This window comes from Branchiostoma lanceolatum, chromosome 15 (genome assembly GCF_035083965.1).
Source record: "Branchiostoma lanceolatum isolate klBraLanc5 chromosome 15, klBraLanc5.hap2, whole genome shotgun sequence".
Lineage (NCBI taxonomy): Eukaryota > Metazoa > Chordata > Leptocardii > Amphioxiformes > Branchiostomatidae > Branchiostoma > Branchiostoma lanceolatum.
The window spans coordinates 7,146,829-7,164,325 of record NC_089736.1 but is presented as its reverse complement, the minus strand read 5'-3'; the positions used below and the strand labels follow the sequence as shown (position 1 = coordinate 7,164,325).

At 37.3% G+C, this 17,497-nt stretch overlaps 1 protein-coding gene across 4 annotated transcripts in view; it reads left to right on the top strand.

Annotated features, from left to right (window-relative positions):
• The window catches only part of LOC136449276 (dipeptidyl peptidase 4-like), a 33,184-nt gene extending 16,429 nt beyond the window's left edge, over window positions 1–16,755 (top strand). For all 4 annotated transcript variants that reach the window (XM_066449244.1, XM_066449242.1, XM_066449243.1 and 1 more), the window contains exons 9-28: window positions 305–399; window positions 727–856; window positions 1,032–1,070; window positions 1,365–1,484; window positions 2,101–2,186; window positions 3,441–3,488; window positions 3,746–3,864; window positions 4,301–4,348; window positions 4,684–4,779; window positions 5,141–5,210; window positions 6,021–6,215; window positions 6,637–6,691; window positions 7,057–7,156; window positions 7,516–7,574; window positions 7,994–8,066; window positions 8,471–8,544; window positions 8,824–11,529; window positions 13,195–13,247; window positions 13,854–13,913; window positions 16,162–16,755. In XM_066449244.1, the coding sequence (XP_066305341.1) occupies window positions 305–399; window positions 727–856; window positions 1,032–1,070; window positions 1,365–1,484; window positions 2,101–2,186; window positions 3,441–3,488; window positions 3,746–3,864; window positions 4,301–4,348; window positions 4,684–4,779; window positions 5,141–5,210; window positions 6,021–6,215; window positions 6,637–6,691; window positions 7,057–7,156; window positions 7,516–7,574; window positions 7,994–8,066; window positions 8,471–8,544; window positions 8,824–8,916 (1,500 nt within the window). In that variant the 3' untranslated portion in view covers window positions 8,917–11,529; window positions 13,195–13,247; window positions 13,854–13,913; window positions 16,162–16,755. The remainder of the gene's footprint in view (window positions 1–304; window positions 400–726; window positions 857–1,031; window positions 1,071–1,364; window positions 1,485–2,100; window positions 2,187–3,440; window positions 3,489–3,745; window positions 3,865–4,300; window positions 4,349–4,683; window positions 4,780–5,140; window positions 5,211–6,020; window positions 6,216–6,636; window positions 6,692–7,056; window positions 7,157–7,515; window positions 7,575–7,993; window positions 8,067–8,470; window positions 8,545–8,823; window positions 11,530–13,194; window positions 13,248–13,853; window positions 13,914–16,161) is intronic.
• The last annotated feature ends 742 nt before the right edge of the window (window positions 16,756–17,497 follow it).

Below are 17,497 nucleotides of genomic sequence, written 5' to 3'. Positions count from 1 at the left end.
TATTGATACATCAGTCTAATGGTAACATAGTTTGAGATGATGCCTCTACATTGTGACTAAATCTTTGTCCATGAATCACTTCTGACATATCATGTCTTAACTTGAGTTTATGTTTATTCAGATGCCATAAATCCACAAAGGGCCAGTCATCCAGGGTTCACAACACAATAAACCACATTCTTATTAACTTGCTACATCTTTGGTTTAGTTCAGTAGAAGTGACCAACATTGATATTTTGAATGGATACTCATAAAAACATTCCCGCAAGTGTGACGTAATCATCTTCTTTTTTTTAAACGTTAGGCCGGCAGAACCAATCCGTCAGTCTCCCTTCATGTGGTCGACACGACAGATCCTGCCTACGCCATACGAGAGGTCCCAGCTCCTGAGGGATTAGGGTAGGTACCAGAGGAGAAAATGCAGCTATCCCAGCATTCCTTGCAATATTCATTCCATATTACACATCCAAGATGGCTGACTCTTGGTGGACACCTGTCGAGACACCATTAGTCTGTCCAGTGGCTTTGGAACCATCATTTTACATTAACTATCGAAGATAGGATTTTGAATAGTATATGGTAAATTTTTAAGTACAGCTAATGTATTGATACATTGAAAATGTATATTTGCGGTGTCGTGAAAACACAAAAATAAAACCACCGCGATTACGTATCTCAAGAGTTACAGTTTTTGCTCTGAATGACGACAGTGATGTTTTTTTCTAGTGACCTCTACCTGTACATCGTGTCATGGGCCAGCAACAGTCAGCTGTACGCAAACTGGGTACCACGCCCACAGAATACATCCATAGTAAACATCTGTGACGTCACACAGGCTCCCATCACATGCAGAATGGTAAGACTGTGTGGAGGCGTTGTATCATAAACATACCTATGGTTCGGACTTAAAGAACTTTAGGACTGGATTTGTCGCGTGACATTATGAAGTCTTATGTTGATTCTGACGTTTGTAGGACCTTGAACATTTTGTATTGCAGAAAATCCAATTTTCATGTTTTTTTGCTTTATAGATTGAGTATGAGGAAAGTACTACCGGGTGGATTGGCGTGGTAAGTTTTCTCTTATGTCTTGTTAATTTCCAATGCGTTTGTGATTGGTGAATAGTTTCATCAGGTTGGTAACTCAAAGGACTACCAAAAGGTTCACATAGTTACGTAAATGGCTTTTGGTTGTTTGTGAAGAACTTTGTTGAACACTTGTGTATAATAGGCTTTAATACTTAGCAATTGTGAATTTGTTCCTTTTTAGTTTAAGTCTCTTGATTATTTGCAAATAACTTTAACAGTTGACCACTCATGTACAGTAGGGGTGTGCTGACCGAAAGTGCATTTTTTCCTCTACAGTTTGGTCCATCTTATCCAACGTTCATTGCAGACGGCTCCAGTTACCTCATCATACAGCCACACGATGAGGGAAGCGGTGCAGGAAAGTACAGACATCTCTGTCTCAGAACAATAACTCAGGTAACCATAATTAATTCGTGTTTTCCTAGAACTATCGTAGAGTGTAACTCGTTACCGTCAAGTACTGTAGAGGCATCCTCATTAGATAGCTTTAAACAATACAATACATGCAGTTAGATATGTGAAGGTTAGATGTGACAGGTCGTTCGGTGTATTATATCAGCTGCTGCCAAGCTGTGTGCCTGCAAAGCTGGCATGTTACGCCAGCTATATAGAAACAGATACAGATAGGTCAGTAAAATGGCAATTTCTTATGTAATGGATGTATGAAATGGATTAATAGATTGATTGCTTGCAAACTCTCTTTTAATTGGACGAGACTGGAAGCATCAATTGAGACCTACATGTATGCGTCAGCTTTGAATTATCACGGAAGTACATGCACTAATGAAGAATATGCTGAACACAAGGGATATCTGCATGTCCCTCCCTTAGCCTTTTCCTCCTTCCATCCATCTTCTTCGCCAGGTCTCCTTTTTCTCTCTCTCTCTCTATCTTTCCGTTTGTACGAATGATGGATATTATGTGTGCTTTCGACGTTGTTGAATTTCTGTATCTATCTCTGTCATGTGTATAGATGAATTTCTGACAAACTAACATGATTGTATCCCTGTAGAGCGGTGAAGCATCGCGGGAATGGTTGACAACAGGACAGTTTGAAGTCACCAGCATCCAGAGTTATGACGAAGCTAACGGTATTGTGTAAGTGTCATTTTTATTGACACAACAAAAGTACAGCGACTTTCGTAAGGTCTTCTACAACTATACATGCAAATAACAAACAATGGGATACAAAAGAATTAAGCTATGTACAGACGAAGCCACTTAATTGCACCTCGGATAAACGCCCCTTCCATTTAATTGCACCGAATCCCAATATCCGAAACCGGTTCCCATTCACTGCATTGTAAGTGACTCCGCATATCTGCACCGCGTATGGTCACCAATGCCGGATAACTGCACCAATTTTTTTCAAAAATCCTCGACAAGTTAACTGAAAAGGTGCGCTAAAATCGGCAAACGCGGTACAAATGAGCCGATAACTGCCTGTGTAGATGCACAATACCGCCAATATGTTAAAAAACTGTTTTGAGTGACAAAAGAAGGCGGTCTCCATTGACAGTTACGCTGATAGGAATCGTATGGGAGGTCCCGGACGGGTCACCCGTAATCAGTAACCAAGTTTTAGTTTCAATTCCAAGTTTCATGGCGGTACATGATTTACGTAAATCGACAACTGCACTCTACGTAATGTAACACTGAAACAGTTATCCCATGAGTGGCATGACGATGTTTCAGAATGCCTCCCCTGTAACATTACGTGTGTTGCATTGCGGTAGATCGCATTGAAAAATGAAAGAATGCAAAATCAAAACAGGTTCGTAGTCATTTCTTTATTTTCAGCAAAGGGTCAATAAGTAAAGTTAATAACTGAACAATTTCGTCTGTTTTCTTTGTGCTAGTGTTTCTGACTAACAATACACCCCCTCGTCCATGGTGGTGCAGTCCTGCTGGGCATTTCGCATAATTGCACCAGCCGGATAATTGCACCAAAAACGCTGACAAATGGGTGGTGCAGTTAAGCGGATTCTACTGTACAAGTATATGAATAAATTTTCAACATGTCGAGTTTAACCTATCACTTACACCACTAGTTCTAATGTCTAAATGTTCTCTGACATATTTTCCTATTTGTAACATCAAGCTATGACTGCCTTTGCCTATCTTTTGAACTTAGTTTTCTAGCTTGATACATGTGTTATAATAACTTAAAGTTGTTTCTTCTTAAACAAATTCTGACTATAAACTTATATAAGTTCCTGTTTGTTGTATTGATAAGTAAATCTTCAAGCAGATGTCAAATTTTAACAATGATAACAATATGAATACAGCATGGTATATCTGAATCTTTTTCACAATGATTTACCTTAGAATTTGTATCCCCTGTTTCTGTAGATATTTTATCAGCAACGAGGAAATTCCAAGACAGAGACATCTGTACAGGTACGAGGTTTGACTGGTAACCGTTCAGATTTTACAGATGATTACGATTAGATATTTAGGAAACATTTGGGTAATGCTCACAACTCTTACTTTATGTAAAATGTTACAACGTGTTGATTAGGCAGTTGTTGCTCAATGCAGGCCCTCACACAAACAACAAACAGGTGAAATAATTCAGCATAAATGATAACAGAGATGATAATAGCAGACTGAGATAAAATAATGTTAAACTACTAATACATGTATGTGTCCCACAGCCTGACTGTTAGTCAACCAGACAGCAAGAAGTGCCTTACCTGTGGACTGTGGGACGACTGTGGCTACTACTCCGCCTACTTCAGCAAAAATGCCTCCTGGTACATACTCAGCTGTCGGGGTACGCACATATCAGACTGTTACATAACTTTATAGGAAAATGGTTGTTGAGGACAGGTGGTTGCTCAGGACAGGGTGGGGTTAACTACTAGTGATAGTATATAAAGATGGCTGGACTGTTTTAATGTGGCTTATGACTGAAGGTGATTGATTTGCCAGGTGGTTGCCCAACCAAGTTTGACTTGAACCGACAAGATCTAGATGTAGCTTCAAAACTACTAGTAATATATGAACTGTTTGCATTTTGGTTTTGCTAATTGTAGGTACATTGATACCAGAAAAAATGTATCCAAACTTGATTCAAGAAATCGTCTCATAACTGACCCTTGAAAACTCTTTGATATCTTCATCTTTTTTAACTAAGTCTTCATGATGTGCACAAGTGTTGAATGGTGTATTTTTCGCCAATTTTCTTTTTATATCCTCCTCATCTACAGGTCCAGGTGTCCCAATTTACACACTGAATGAGGCACGAACTGACAATTGTGAGTACTGCTGTTTTATTTTCTTATGCATGTATGTTTAGTCTTAAGTTGGATTGCAATGGAATGAAATTCTTAGCTTTTTTTTTCCTTTGTGCAAAATTATATCATTCCTTTCCTTTCGCTTCTTATCATGGACATTGAAGTCAAATACTGTATCTTTCAGTCTCTAGGAGGCTATGCACCTTCACTTCACTAGATGGCGCTGTGCCACAGGGTACTGGTCTGGCCATAAATGTAAGAGGAGCGGGTTGTTGCCCTCTCCCCATAACCACTGCACTGATGTGGTCTATATATGTATCTATCAGTCATAACAAGTTCGTTTGTTTGTTTTTCAGACGTTCTTCTTGAATTCAACGATGAACTTCGAACCAAGATGGACGAAACACGTATGCCTGTGAAAAGATACCAACAGTTCAGAGTTTCAGGCTACGGTTTGTGGCTAATATTCTGTTTTCAAAATATAATCAACTTTCAGACAGATTTCTATCATGTTTATTCCTTAACTACAGTATGAAAATAGAGGAATATGGATGAAAGATGACACTATCTTTATCACCCCTTATGCACCTTTAAACATTTAGTCTTAATATCATCATCAGAGTTTTGTTATGATGCATTCATAGCTGTCATACTTTTGATCATTATTAAGTCAAGACCCAATCACTGTTAAAATCATGTATACAAAACTGTAAAATATTTTTCTGAGTTCCTGATTTTACTACATGTATTTGTAATGTGGAAATATCACTGTGGCTTTTTTAAACCATTGTATGACCTTTTTCCTGTCACTAGACGGTTGGGCAGAAATGTTTCTACCGCCAGACTTCGATGAGACAAAGAAGTATCCTGTGCTTTTTGATGTGTAAGTGTGAAATCATATTTTCTATTATAATTGGAACTCATCCTCTGCAACCTTCTTTCTGTTTCCATTTTATTGAATATTTGAACATATTGGAACCACTTGTAGGAAATTTTGTATAGAAAAGATTATTCTACAATCATTGTATATACAGGCCTGCATGGGAGGGGGTATTTAATTCTCAATGAACCAGCACTGGGACTCATAACACATTGTGGTAAATTCAGAAACCTCTGTAATGCATTACAGGTCTCTATTTGCATGATCTTTATCAATTGATGATCTCCTCTACCCATATTATAAGGACGTGAATGATCATTCTAATGCTAGTAGAGAATTCTTCCCTGCAGGTATTCTATTCTACACAGGATAATTATTTAGTCACTTTGTGAACTTTTGGCGACGTCTTTTATTTAACAGGCAATTGTTCAGAACCAAGGACAGGGCCATAGTTGTTCGCTGTGCAAAATGATCTGACATAGGGTCAGCCTTGGTGGACATGATACTTGATAAGTCATGACCCTGGAACAGTGGGAAATACTGTAAATGCATAAATGTTTGCAGGGATTTGATTTCGCGGTAGGGAAAAATGGAGTGTTCGCAGTGCTTTCGAGTTCGCGTTTGAAACAATAGTAGCGCTGCAGTCGCACAATGGAAAGGCTTTTCACAGGGTTTTTTTTTGGCGGTAAACTCTTTACCGCAAAAACCACAAACATAAAACCACTGCAAATATTTCTGCATTTACAGTATACGTATTTCAAAGGAGATGCTAAGCTTCCTTCATGATCAATCGCCACTCTTTTGTCTGTATAGGTATGCTGGTCCATACAGTCAAAAGGTGAATGAGCAGTTCCGGCTGTACTGGACGGCGTACCTGGCCAGTAGTTTGGGGATCATTGTGGCCAGTTTTGATGGCAGAGGTTCTGGGTATCGGGGGGAGAAACGTCTGCATGAGATCTACAGACGGATGGGAACGGTAGAGGTGGAGGATCAAATCGAAGCCGGGAGGTAAATTTTGTTCCCCAAGTGAACAGCAAAATATTGATCATTCCTTTTGTTTAAATTTTGATTTAATCTTCATATATATATATACAATAAATATAAATATATATCCAAAATTTTATGTTAGGTCTCCTAGCTGTAATGATTTCTATATGTAAAGAAAGATACATTTGTTGTATAATTCTCAAGAAAAGCGTATGCTTTAATCAAGGTCATGGAAAATATAATGCGTAATGCATTGAACTTTACAATTTTTCAGTTAAAGTTAAAATTAACATACTTAATGTTTTTACCAAAATGTGTGATTGACCTTTTGCTGACATAGCAGAATGCAATGTTACTTTTGTGTTGTGTAAAAAAGAGTCTTGTTATTCAATATTACTTTGATAGATAACTGACATGTTTTTTTACCATTATATTCTCACAGGCAGTTTCAAAACCTTGAATATGTGGACAAAGACAAGATGGCAATATGGGGCTGGGTAAGTGTGAAGTTGAGTGTATGATCATCAAATGCTAAACTGCCAACTGTAATTCCTAATCTACTTGTACAGTTCCTGTAGTTAATTTCAAACACAATGTAAAACAAAGTATCATACCTTTATTGTTATGCTGAATCAGATGCATTCATGTGTCATTTTGATTTTGTTGTTTGTTTTTTTGTTGGTACACAATTCAGAGGGAACACAGTTGTGTTCTCTCTGCCTATGTACTTTTCATGAAGAAATGTGTGTAAAATGTGTGTACTGAATAAAAGTTCATAAATACATTTTCATAATTGCAAACAAAGTATTTATTGTTATATTGATGTCATTTATTGTTGTGTTTTTGCTTGGGTTGCACACAGTCCTACGGTGGTTTTGTAACGTCTCATGTGATTGGACGTGGCTCAGATGTCTTCAAGTGCGGCATTGCAGTCGCTCCCGTAACGGACTATCTCTACTACGGTGAGTTATCATTCTTGTGTGAAATTTCCGATCTCAAATGAAGTTCTGGGGATCAATTTGAAATGAGTGTTTCACTAAGTGTAGATGGTTGTATTGTAATGCAGTTATACATGTACGCCATGTACTATATGAAATGATAAGCAATGATATGAGTAATTAGATTATCCGTATAGTACAGTCACTACCATGAGATCATCATTATATCTTGTCATGCAGTTGCCAGAGATGAGCCAGCTGAAGTACGGTTTCATCAAAAATGGATATATATCATTTTTTGCCCCTTAACATTTCAGTGAAAATGGCTACATGCTGTAACATATTGAAACATATTGAAATATGTTGTCACTGTCTTTATACAGATTCTGTGTACACAGAGAGATACATGCAGCACCCACAAGATAATGAAAAGGGATACAATGTAAGTGTGACCTCTGATCATTGTGCTGTGCACATATTACACATACAGTTTGCATTGTACAAGCATCACAGTGTCTGGTATTTGTGGAAGTTGAGTCAATCTCTCATTAACTAATGTAATTATATCATAATTGTAATGTTAGGCCTAGGTGGGGCATTACTTATTCCAAGATCATCCAATGTTACTATTGTATCATTGTGATACATGTATTCAAAACATTTTGAACAGCCTGGCTATGTATTTTCTAGTATCTAGTTAGTGTAGCCTGGGTGCCATCCGATTACTCCCGGGGCTCCTCATAATACCTTTTTCAGGGAAGCGAGTATAGGAGCCCCAGTAGTAATAGGATGGCTATACATGTGTAGTTAGTGGCTTTTTTTTTTCTCAACTTACATTTCCTTTTACTTTGTCTATTGCAGGACACGATTGTAATGCATCAGGTGGAAAACTTCAAAAAGGCGAAATTTCTACTGGTTCATGGAACGGGCGATGGTGAGTCAAGAATGAAAAATAATGTTATCTATGATTTACAGAAAAATAATGTTATCTATGATTTACATTTGCTGCAAATCCATTTGTAATCTATAAAATAGCTATTTGGGTGCAATGAGACATTTGGGCAGGAAACAGAGTAATCTGAGTTTACAAACTGGAAAAAATGAAGTTTTTTTTTCACAACCTAAAGCACTTTTAACATGCCATGTTTCAATAGTTGATTATCTGAAACTTTCCACAGGACTGAAATGGCTGTTGTAATATTTCCACCACTAGATAGCGCTGCAGCAAAAATCTGTCCAATGACCTGCCATCCTGTTGAAACTCAGCCACTTTATAGTGTACAACCTAGTCCACAGTTAATTAATAGTAATCCTTTCATCTTATTTCTTACCCTACAGATAATGTGCATTTCCAGCACACAGCGGACTTGGTTGACGCGTTAACCAGAGCAGAAGCAGAGTTTGACTTAATGGTAACTTCAGTCTTATCTGATCATCAGTAAACTATACCAGAGTCTACTATGTACTAACTGTCATGATATAGCCTCAAATGTGACAAAATATGCATGATTCTGTCAGTTTGAGTATGCTGTAATGGAATCAAAAGATGGTTTTTCAAAAAGTCCTTTTGCTGATTTCTCAGACAAATAAGTAATGCTACACCTGCACTAGCATATTTGCATCATTGTACTGTCTGTTTTAGCAATCTACTTTCCTATGCTGTTGCATTAACCATGGTTTTGTGTTCCCAGATTTACACAGACCAGGACCATTCTATACGAACCACACGGAAACATCTGTACAACAAGATGAACAACTTCCTCAAGGGATGTTTTGACATGTAGAGCTGCTGCCCAACACGACCGGTACCTTGCATTAGTGTACAATGTCTGTGTAAATAGTTGATGCGGCTGTTATAGGGTGCTTTCACATACATGTACATGTAAGTACAGCTATTATTGTCCTCCATGTTGGTTTGTTGAACCTGAACATTTCCAGGTAGATTTGGATTTTTCTATGTCAATTTGCAGCTGTATTATGTGCAAATTCATACAATGTAGCGCTGACTCAACCAACTAGAAGGGCAGCTGTAACATGCTAACACCCCATAAGCAAAACACTGCTTGGACACCTTTGAGAAATAGTTTAGACGCTGACAACAGTGATGTTGTATTTTTGCTCAGTTGTTACTGACTTTTCATTCACTGAGTTTATTATGATTGCGCTTTCATTTGAAGATTGTAAAGAGTACGGAAGCCACAAGGTGCATTGAATGATGTTAAATAATGAATTGAATTTGATGCACACTGTCGTTAGGGGTTAAGACATTCAAGAGAAAAATGCAAAGATTTGTGTAAGAAGACAGATATTGTTGGTTGATCCTTTGATAAATGACTGCACGTTTATGAGTGTCTACATTGATTGATAACTGAATGATGACACTGTAACAATGACTCAGATGATGAAGCGTGACACATCAGAATTAGCATATCATTTTAGGGTAGACTGGTCATTTTGATGTAGTTTACCTAATGCTAGCTCTTTTATCTAACTAACGTTAATATAATTTAAAACAAAGTTGTCTAGTTTTGTGCACTTTAATCATTACAAAATTGTGACTACATTTTCAATTGCAATGTTTCCTTGATCTATGGACTTTGTGGAAAAATTATTCTTAGAGATATTGTATGAATGGTAAGATCCAATGTTGAAGCGACCAAAATTTACCAAAGTGTGTAAAGAAATATGGAGTCTTGTGGGAACTTTTTCTGTTGTTAGCATTCGTATACTGTAAATGCCATTGGTTCGCGTGGTTTTTATTTTGTGGTAGGCAGAAAATGGCGTGTTCGCGGTGGTTTTAAGTTTGCGTTTGAAACAATAATAGAGCTACAGTCATAGGTGGGCAAAAAGTTTCGCCGTGGTTTTAAGTTTGCGCTGAAGGTTTGTCGCAAAAACCCCAAACATAAAACCACCGCGAACATTTATGCATTTACAGTATTTGTATGTAGATTCACTAGCATTTAGCACTGTAGCAGTATACCACTGTGAATTAAAAACAAAGTAAAGGTAAAGGGCCTTAAGGCACCCTAACGTTTTAGTAAACCACTGTAAAGTGCCATTGATCTACGTGTGCATCAAATTAATCGGACTCCAGGTCCTTCAAACTTCAAAGATGTACAGACTGTTTTCAACATACCAAATGATGTGTTAGTTTAGCTATACAGCAGCAGAGAGTGTAAAGTATCCATAAAGTTTACTTAAATTGCTTGATGTCATATATGAATCTCATTTTAGCAACCTGTTCAGCATGAATGTAGCACATTTGCATTAAATTGCTAAATGTTAAGCCAAAGAAACAGCCAAAAAAACATAAGCTTTAATTGCTGTACATGATTATGATTGATGACTTTCTCTGTCACATTGCAGAAGCGACAACAATGATCATTATAATTATCAGCAAATTTATATGTTATAATACTTTGGATAGTCTCTGTTAATATTTTTGTAACTGGTATTTTAGTTAAAGATGCGAATGAACTTTTAGCGACATTCGAAACATTTAATACATTAAACTGTGTATCTATTTGTCTGGTTTACAAGGCAGTTGCAAATCTCCTTTGCTATTGGTCAAAGCGAAGCCGTCTGTGGTGATCACATGAGATGTATATGTTGTGTTGCACTCAATGATTTCCTAAACTACCGTGGCCTACAAGGCCTGCACGTAAAGTAAAACATGCATCAAAGGTATTGTGATTAAAATATGTGTGTGATGAATTTTTGGAAATAAATGATATGTGGAGATATTTCCGGGACAAAAAAAGCTGATGCTATTGTGTGACTATGCCCTATCTATACATAGCATAATGGTACCATGATACATGTACATATCGACAGAGAAAATGTCAATTGCATTGTCAATAAATGTTTCATCTAATGCAACCAATCATTCAGTAGCTGCCACATGCTGTTATATCTTTGCTGACAACTTGACAAATTTAAGTAATTAAATTATCACGTTCCAAGTGATGCAGTGATCTTTTATTCCGCTGTGGGGAGCCCTTGTCAGACAGCTGGAAAGGGCCACCCAGCTGTCTATGAAATTCAATCTTTGTAAAAGCACAGATTCGGAAGTTCTATTTGACTTTCTTGGTATAAAAAGTGCTTTTAGAAATATAGTCACTTTAAAAGTAACCCGAAACAGCCTTCAGTCGGATCAAAACGATCCAAAAGTCAATAATTAGGTCGTTTCTTTACGCTTTAAGTTGAAATACGTCATCCACCTTGTCAGAGGAACAAGGTCCAGTTTTGGCGCCAAAAACTGGGTGATGACGTCATATTACCCATAGTCCAATGCGCCCGCACTGCAGGATCGAAGAAGACGGCATGGCGGCGGGGGCGAGGAGAGAATATCTCGTCGAAAATCCGTGCTTGGAGCCGCGCAACGTCCAATTTTTAGGGTGAGACCTATTTCTCCATGTTGTTTGTATATCTGTGGTCGTTTTTGTGTGGAAATTTTGCGAAAATTGGACGTTATTTCGGGGAACAGTGAGGATGATATTCCAACGCGGCCTCGTGTAGAAATTTATCCTTCAATCAGGCAGTCTTGTCTTCCTCGAAAAACTCGAACACGTGCACATTTTTATGTACCGTCGGCCTCGTTCTATTCTTTAATATTTTACAGAGTAGTTGGTAAAACAATGACCTTTTCAGTGACATGGAGATAAAACATTTTCAGGCCGATAATTTCGTGTTTTTGCCATTTTTCTTATTCAGTTGTCTAGTTTTTTCCCGGCCTGAAATTCGCGCCACGTGCGCCACGCTGGACTCCATTGTTCACCAAACCTCCCTCACTAACAAACTTCATTTCAATAAAAGAAATGCTACAGGAGATTACTCGTGTTGACCAGTTCTTTTGTCAAATACTTAATAAAATTTTATTACAGAAGAAATATACACTTAGAATACTTAGTAAATTTTTACCGATATAAGATAGAAAACTCCTAATGCCGCCGCCAGGCTACCGGCAAAACCGCGGCCCCACGTGCCCGGTCGGCAGCACTAAGGCCCCACCTGGGCCCGAGGCAAATATGTCACCCCCTCAAATTCACTAAGAGGGGGACGGGGGTGTAGTTCATGTTAAAGCTTGTTGTGTTGTTTTTCCTGTTAAAATGTACATTTCAAATAACCTTTGCATTGTTTCCCTGCTATATTTATTTTAAATGATTTCACTGCTTCATTTTATTACTTCTTTTGGCCACTATTTATTATCTTGTCAGTTCTAAAACTATAGCCACCAATTTGAAAGATTACTAAGTGACATTGATCATAAGTTTGCTACTGAAATTATAGTTCAAAGAAAAGGCTGAATAATTCTTCATGTTAACATCTACTACTAGACCCTTTTTTTTATAATAAAATTACTGTGGCCTAATGTCCTTTGGAACTTAATTGTACACTTGAAGTAATGGCCCTGTGATTGTGACATTCATACGCCAAAAAATGTATTTTAAGGGGAAAAGAACGTACATTTGTAATCCATTATGACTGATTTATCTAGTTATATTACACTGAAGCAACATTTTATAATAGACCAGTGGCAAGATAAACCCGATGTCAAGATTGATAAATTTTCTATGTCTGCAGGTTTTATTTATTCCCAGCTTCGTGTTTCCATGGCAGCTTGCCTGTTGTCTTGATATTTGGAGATGGTGATATTCTTAAGATTACGTATGCAAGCATTAAAGGCAACCCAAGCAATATTAGGGCCGAAAATCGGATTGTGAAAGTCTATTTATTTCTATACATGATAAGTTAAAACTACGCTATCACAATGTATAGCAACGTCCATTATGCAAAAATACTACATCGTTGTGATGTGAGAGCTTACTAAAAATCGTTGAGTTTTTGTAGGCTTGCGAAACTAAGGGGATCATCAAGCGGCACGTTTCTGTGTGGTTTTAATATGCTCAAAGTATTAGTAAATGTCAGTAGCAAAAAGATTTTAACATTTTTTTTGGCCCTATATTGCTTTGGTTGCCTGTAAATATTTAGGGGAAGTTGTTCAGGTGTGACAATGTTGTCTCTGTTCCTTTTTCTTCAAACTTTCTCTGGTCTTCTTGCAGATGTTCGTCCAACACAGCATTGCTGCCGACTCCAGCAGGACGTGTGTTTAACAGTTAAGTTCATTGTTCTGACTATATCTTCTTGTGATTTTTGCCTTGCTTTTCTAAGTTGATTGGGTGAGAGGCAAAAACCCTGAATACTATACAATAATGCATTCATGTTTGCGGTAACTGTGACTACTGTTGTTTGTCAAACGTTTTGTTTCTGGCCACTGAAATATCTTTCAATGAAGTGTTAAGCATTCGCTGCTTAACACTTTTTGTCTAACATTGAAGGCTGATGGTAATGAAGACATAGTATTCAGTACATAAAATGACCTGTGCTGTTGTCTCAGGAGTAAGAGGCCTGGAATTAGCTTTACTCACTACTGCTTGTTATCTTAGATTTCATTGTATATATATCGATTTGTAAATTGGGACTGCTTCTAGTTTTGCTGTAAATGCATTTAAGTTCGCTTGGTTTTTATTTCGCTGTAGGCAGAAAGTGGAGTATTTGCGGTAGTTTTAAGTTACCATAGTAGCGCTATAGTCATAGATGGAGAAAGTTTTACGATGGTTTTTAAGTTTACCGCAAATATTTCTGCATTTACTGTAATTGTAACTGTTTTTACATGTATCAAAATGTTGAGGTATGACACTTTTCTCTGCCTTTCATTTAGTCAAAAACTGGCGACAACTGACAGCAACGAGTTTCTTCTGGAGAAGAACTGTGTTTGACAGTTAAGTTGTTCATCATTTATGTTGACTGTACACTCACTCTCTGTGCAATAGAATTACCTTTACGAAACCGGTTCACATCCATCTATGTGAGGTCATAGTTTGCGGCGTCAATTGGGCTTAAGAGTGGCAGTGTTCTCACCAGGATTTTTTCACAGCAAAGGGGTCAGGTACAGAAGGCCACCTTAACGCGGTGCAAGTCACGCGTGGAGTGACCAGAGTAGGGAGTCCGGCATGTTCTCCCGGAAAATTTGTAAATTCATAACCCAAGGAGACATTATTTCATGCATTTTGAGGGATAAATTTTGTGAAGTAGAGTTTTTTCTCTGTCACAGCCTCATTCTAAAGCCAAATATGAACTTTTTATAAGATTTATGAAGGGTCACAAGGTTTGTCCCAGAAAAAAACACCCCATGCTGTTTGAAACATAGCATAGGGGTCCAGATCATAGCATAGGGGGCCCAAATCACAGCATAGGGGGGCCCCTATGCTGAAAAGGCCTGGCGAGAACACTGAGTGGGAAGATTTCCCTGCACTGGTCATGGTTTATTATGGGAAGTTCGCACATCCATGGCAATTGATGTGTTTTTTTATAAGGCCTTAGCTGAAAACGACAAAAAGCAGCAGTCACAGGATCCCAGCCAAAAACCTGGACCCGATAAGTTGAAAAATTGCTAGTGGGAAGGACTGCAATGGAGGCTAACTCTACATTGTAATGGTTCTCATGTACACTTACAGAATATTCTTGAAATCCAAGTATCAGGAAAAGCAATTATTTAACTTTTTGTTGTACTTTATTTGAAATATGGATTACGATTTGAAGTTTGCCCTCACGGCAGTCACGTCAAAGTAATGTTTTGCTGCAATTCAAGTTTATGTGGTTCACCCAAATTTTTTGGTTGGAAAATGAATTTGGGGCCCTGCCTTCATAAAGAAGGTTATGTTTCTGTGGACAGATCAGTATGTAGGTTAGAGCAAAGAGTTTCCAAAACGTTGTGTATTGTAGGTAGTTTTTGTTGCCAAATCACGGGCATCTCTATGGCGGGATGTCGTTCTGGTCTTCATTGTCCGATTTCCCCATTGAGATGGTGTTTTAGAGCCCCGGGTAGAGTGAAAAGTTCGAACAAGCCAGCCTAGCATGGCGATGTGGTCAATCGATCTACTGTAACTTCATTTTAGCTGATTTAACAGTCACAAGTCAACATCTGAAATGTTATCACTGCAAATATTTGAGACAGTAATGTTTGTTTGCAGCGTTGAAATTAAGTGCCATGACCTACTCCATTTCCCTCCAACCGCTATATGATAATGATTCACAGTATTCTGTGAGCGAACTGGTTATCCAGCAAGTTTCCTTGCAGATTCGTGTTGTTAGCAAACGATGCACGCTAGGTTGAGATAAGATGACTTTTGTTTGACAAAGGTGCAACAATCCATAAAGTTTGGAAATCTCGAGCTGTATTTTGCAAAGAGAAGAAAATTTAGCACAACAAAACTTTATATATCTACGTCCTAGGACAAATATACACAGAATATGTCAGTAAAAACAGAAGATTTTGAGCGCTTTTTAATGCGCAGAAAATCAATGAGGATTTAGGCATCCCTACTTTCAGACAGAACATCATAAAGACCTGTAATTTTTTTATCCCAGGATTTCTCATTACACTTAAATGTTATTGGTCAAATATCTCACGTCTCTTACCCATTTTTTGTGGGAGGAAAGTGCTTGAAACTTTAAGAATGTTGATATAAATTACTGCAAGCCTGCTTTATATATAGGGGTATTTGTGAAATTCTAAGGCTTCTTTGTTGGCAATACCTGACTGTGAACTGGGGGGGAAATAACACTAGTGGGGAGGCACATACAGCTGTTTTTCCACAGCCATGATCTAAATTGGCTTTGTTGCAATCTTCCGCTGTAATCTAAGCTCTGTGTATACCTCCTACATGCACTTATTATCTAGTTTATCTCATGTATTCGTTGAAATGACTCTTTGGTGTTAATTGAATCATAACGCTGATTTCATTGATTGTAGCATTGTGTAATTTTCATAGCATATGTATCTGTGAAATGTAGCATTTGACACGGACCTGGGGAACTTCCTGTAAAACTTGTTATGTACTACCACAATATACGTCAGCATTGAAGTTCATGTATTGTACTCTACGCACGCGATAATGACTTGTGGTTCTGTTTGTGTGTAAGGCCATGTAGTACTATATCTATAACAGTTTTGGTTTTTGTTTCAGGAAATGTTAAGACGGACGTTATGCCAACTGCCGTATCTTCAGATCTGTAGCAGTATACATGTGAAGACCTCAAGAAGATAGCTCTTAATTTGAAACTTTTCAGTACTTCCCTTGCTTCATAAAAATGTGACATGGTTTTGCCTTAAAACCACAAAATTATCTCGTGCCTTCGTATTGTATTGTTTCACCATAATGATGAAATGAATAGTGGCCAATAGAATCTGTGTAAAGAAATGTGGCCTTGAATGAACTGTACTTGTCGGAATTAAGTTGTAATGGTTCGAACCTTGGAACGCGTGTTCACTATGCATAGATCATCTAATTTAAGTCGTCCTAAATTCATCGTAACAGCGGTGGAACATGATGTATTGCACAAAATGTAACGACTAAATTAAGTAAAATTGCCAAGAAATGTGGCCTTCAATTTTGTCGGAATTTAGATGTAATGTGATAACTCTTTCTTGAATCCTATAATTTATGTGGTAAATGTAAAAAGGCTTGCAATTTGGTACTCAGTGTAAAGATGGCTAGAATTTGTTTGTACTTGCAGGATTTTGAATGTATATGTTGAAATAAAGAGGTTTGATTGATAAATGAACTAGGCTGGTTTCTATGTTTATAGGAATTGCTATTCCTGTAAACATGACCAGTGTAGTTCATGTTGAAGCTTGTTTGGGTTTTTTTCCTGTTAAATCGCACATTTTAGATGACCTTCACTACCAAAAATGTATTTTCTTAACAAGAGAAATAATCAATTTGATAAAAACAAGAAATTTTTAAAAAGTTTCTGAGAAACAGTGTTAATAGAATTTGGAAATTATTATTTATTGTTGAAATTATTACTATAATTATTTTTGGTAGTGTTTGTTTTCCTGGTATATTTATTTTAAATGATTTCACTGGTTCATTTTATTACACGTAAGGTCACGCCAATTTATTATCTGGTCAGTTGTAAAAGTAGCCACCAATATGAAATGTTGAAAATCATAAGTTTGGTAGTGAGATTATAGTTAAAAGAAAGATGAATAACTCTTCATGTTAATATGTTAACCTTTATGAAGAGATTAAATTGGTGTGGCCTAATGTTGTTTGAACTTGTAGACTTGAAGTACTGGTCCAGTTGTGCATAAACATAAAAAGTTTTTAGACTTGAAGCATAGAATTGAGTTTTTTGTTGGAAACTTAAGCAAATTCTGCGCACAAGTGTGACGGGTTATATATGGAAGCAGTAGATAGCTAAGAACATGAAAAGTAATTTGCGAAGAGAACTTTTCATATTGTAAGTTATGTACTGCTAGTAGTATTTAAAAAGTTATTATTAATAATCTGAAGTATT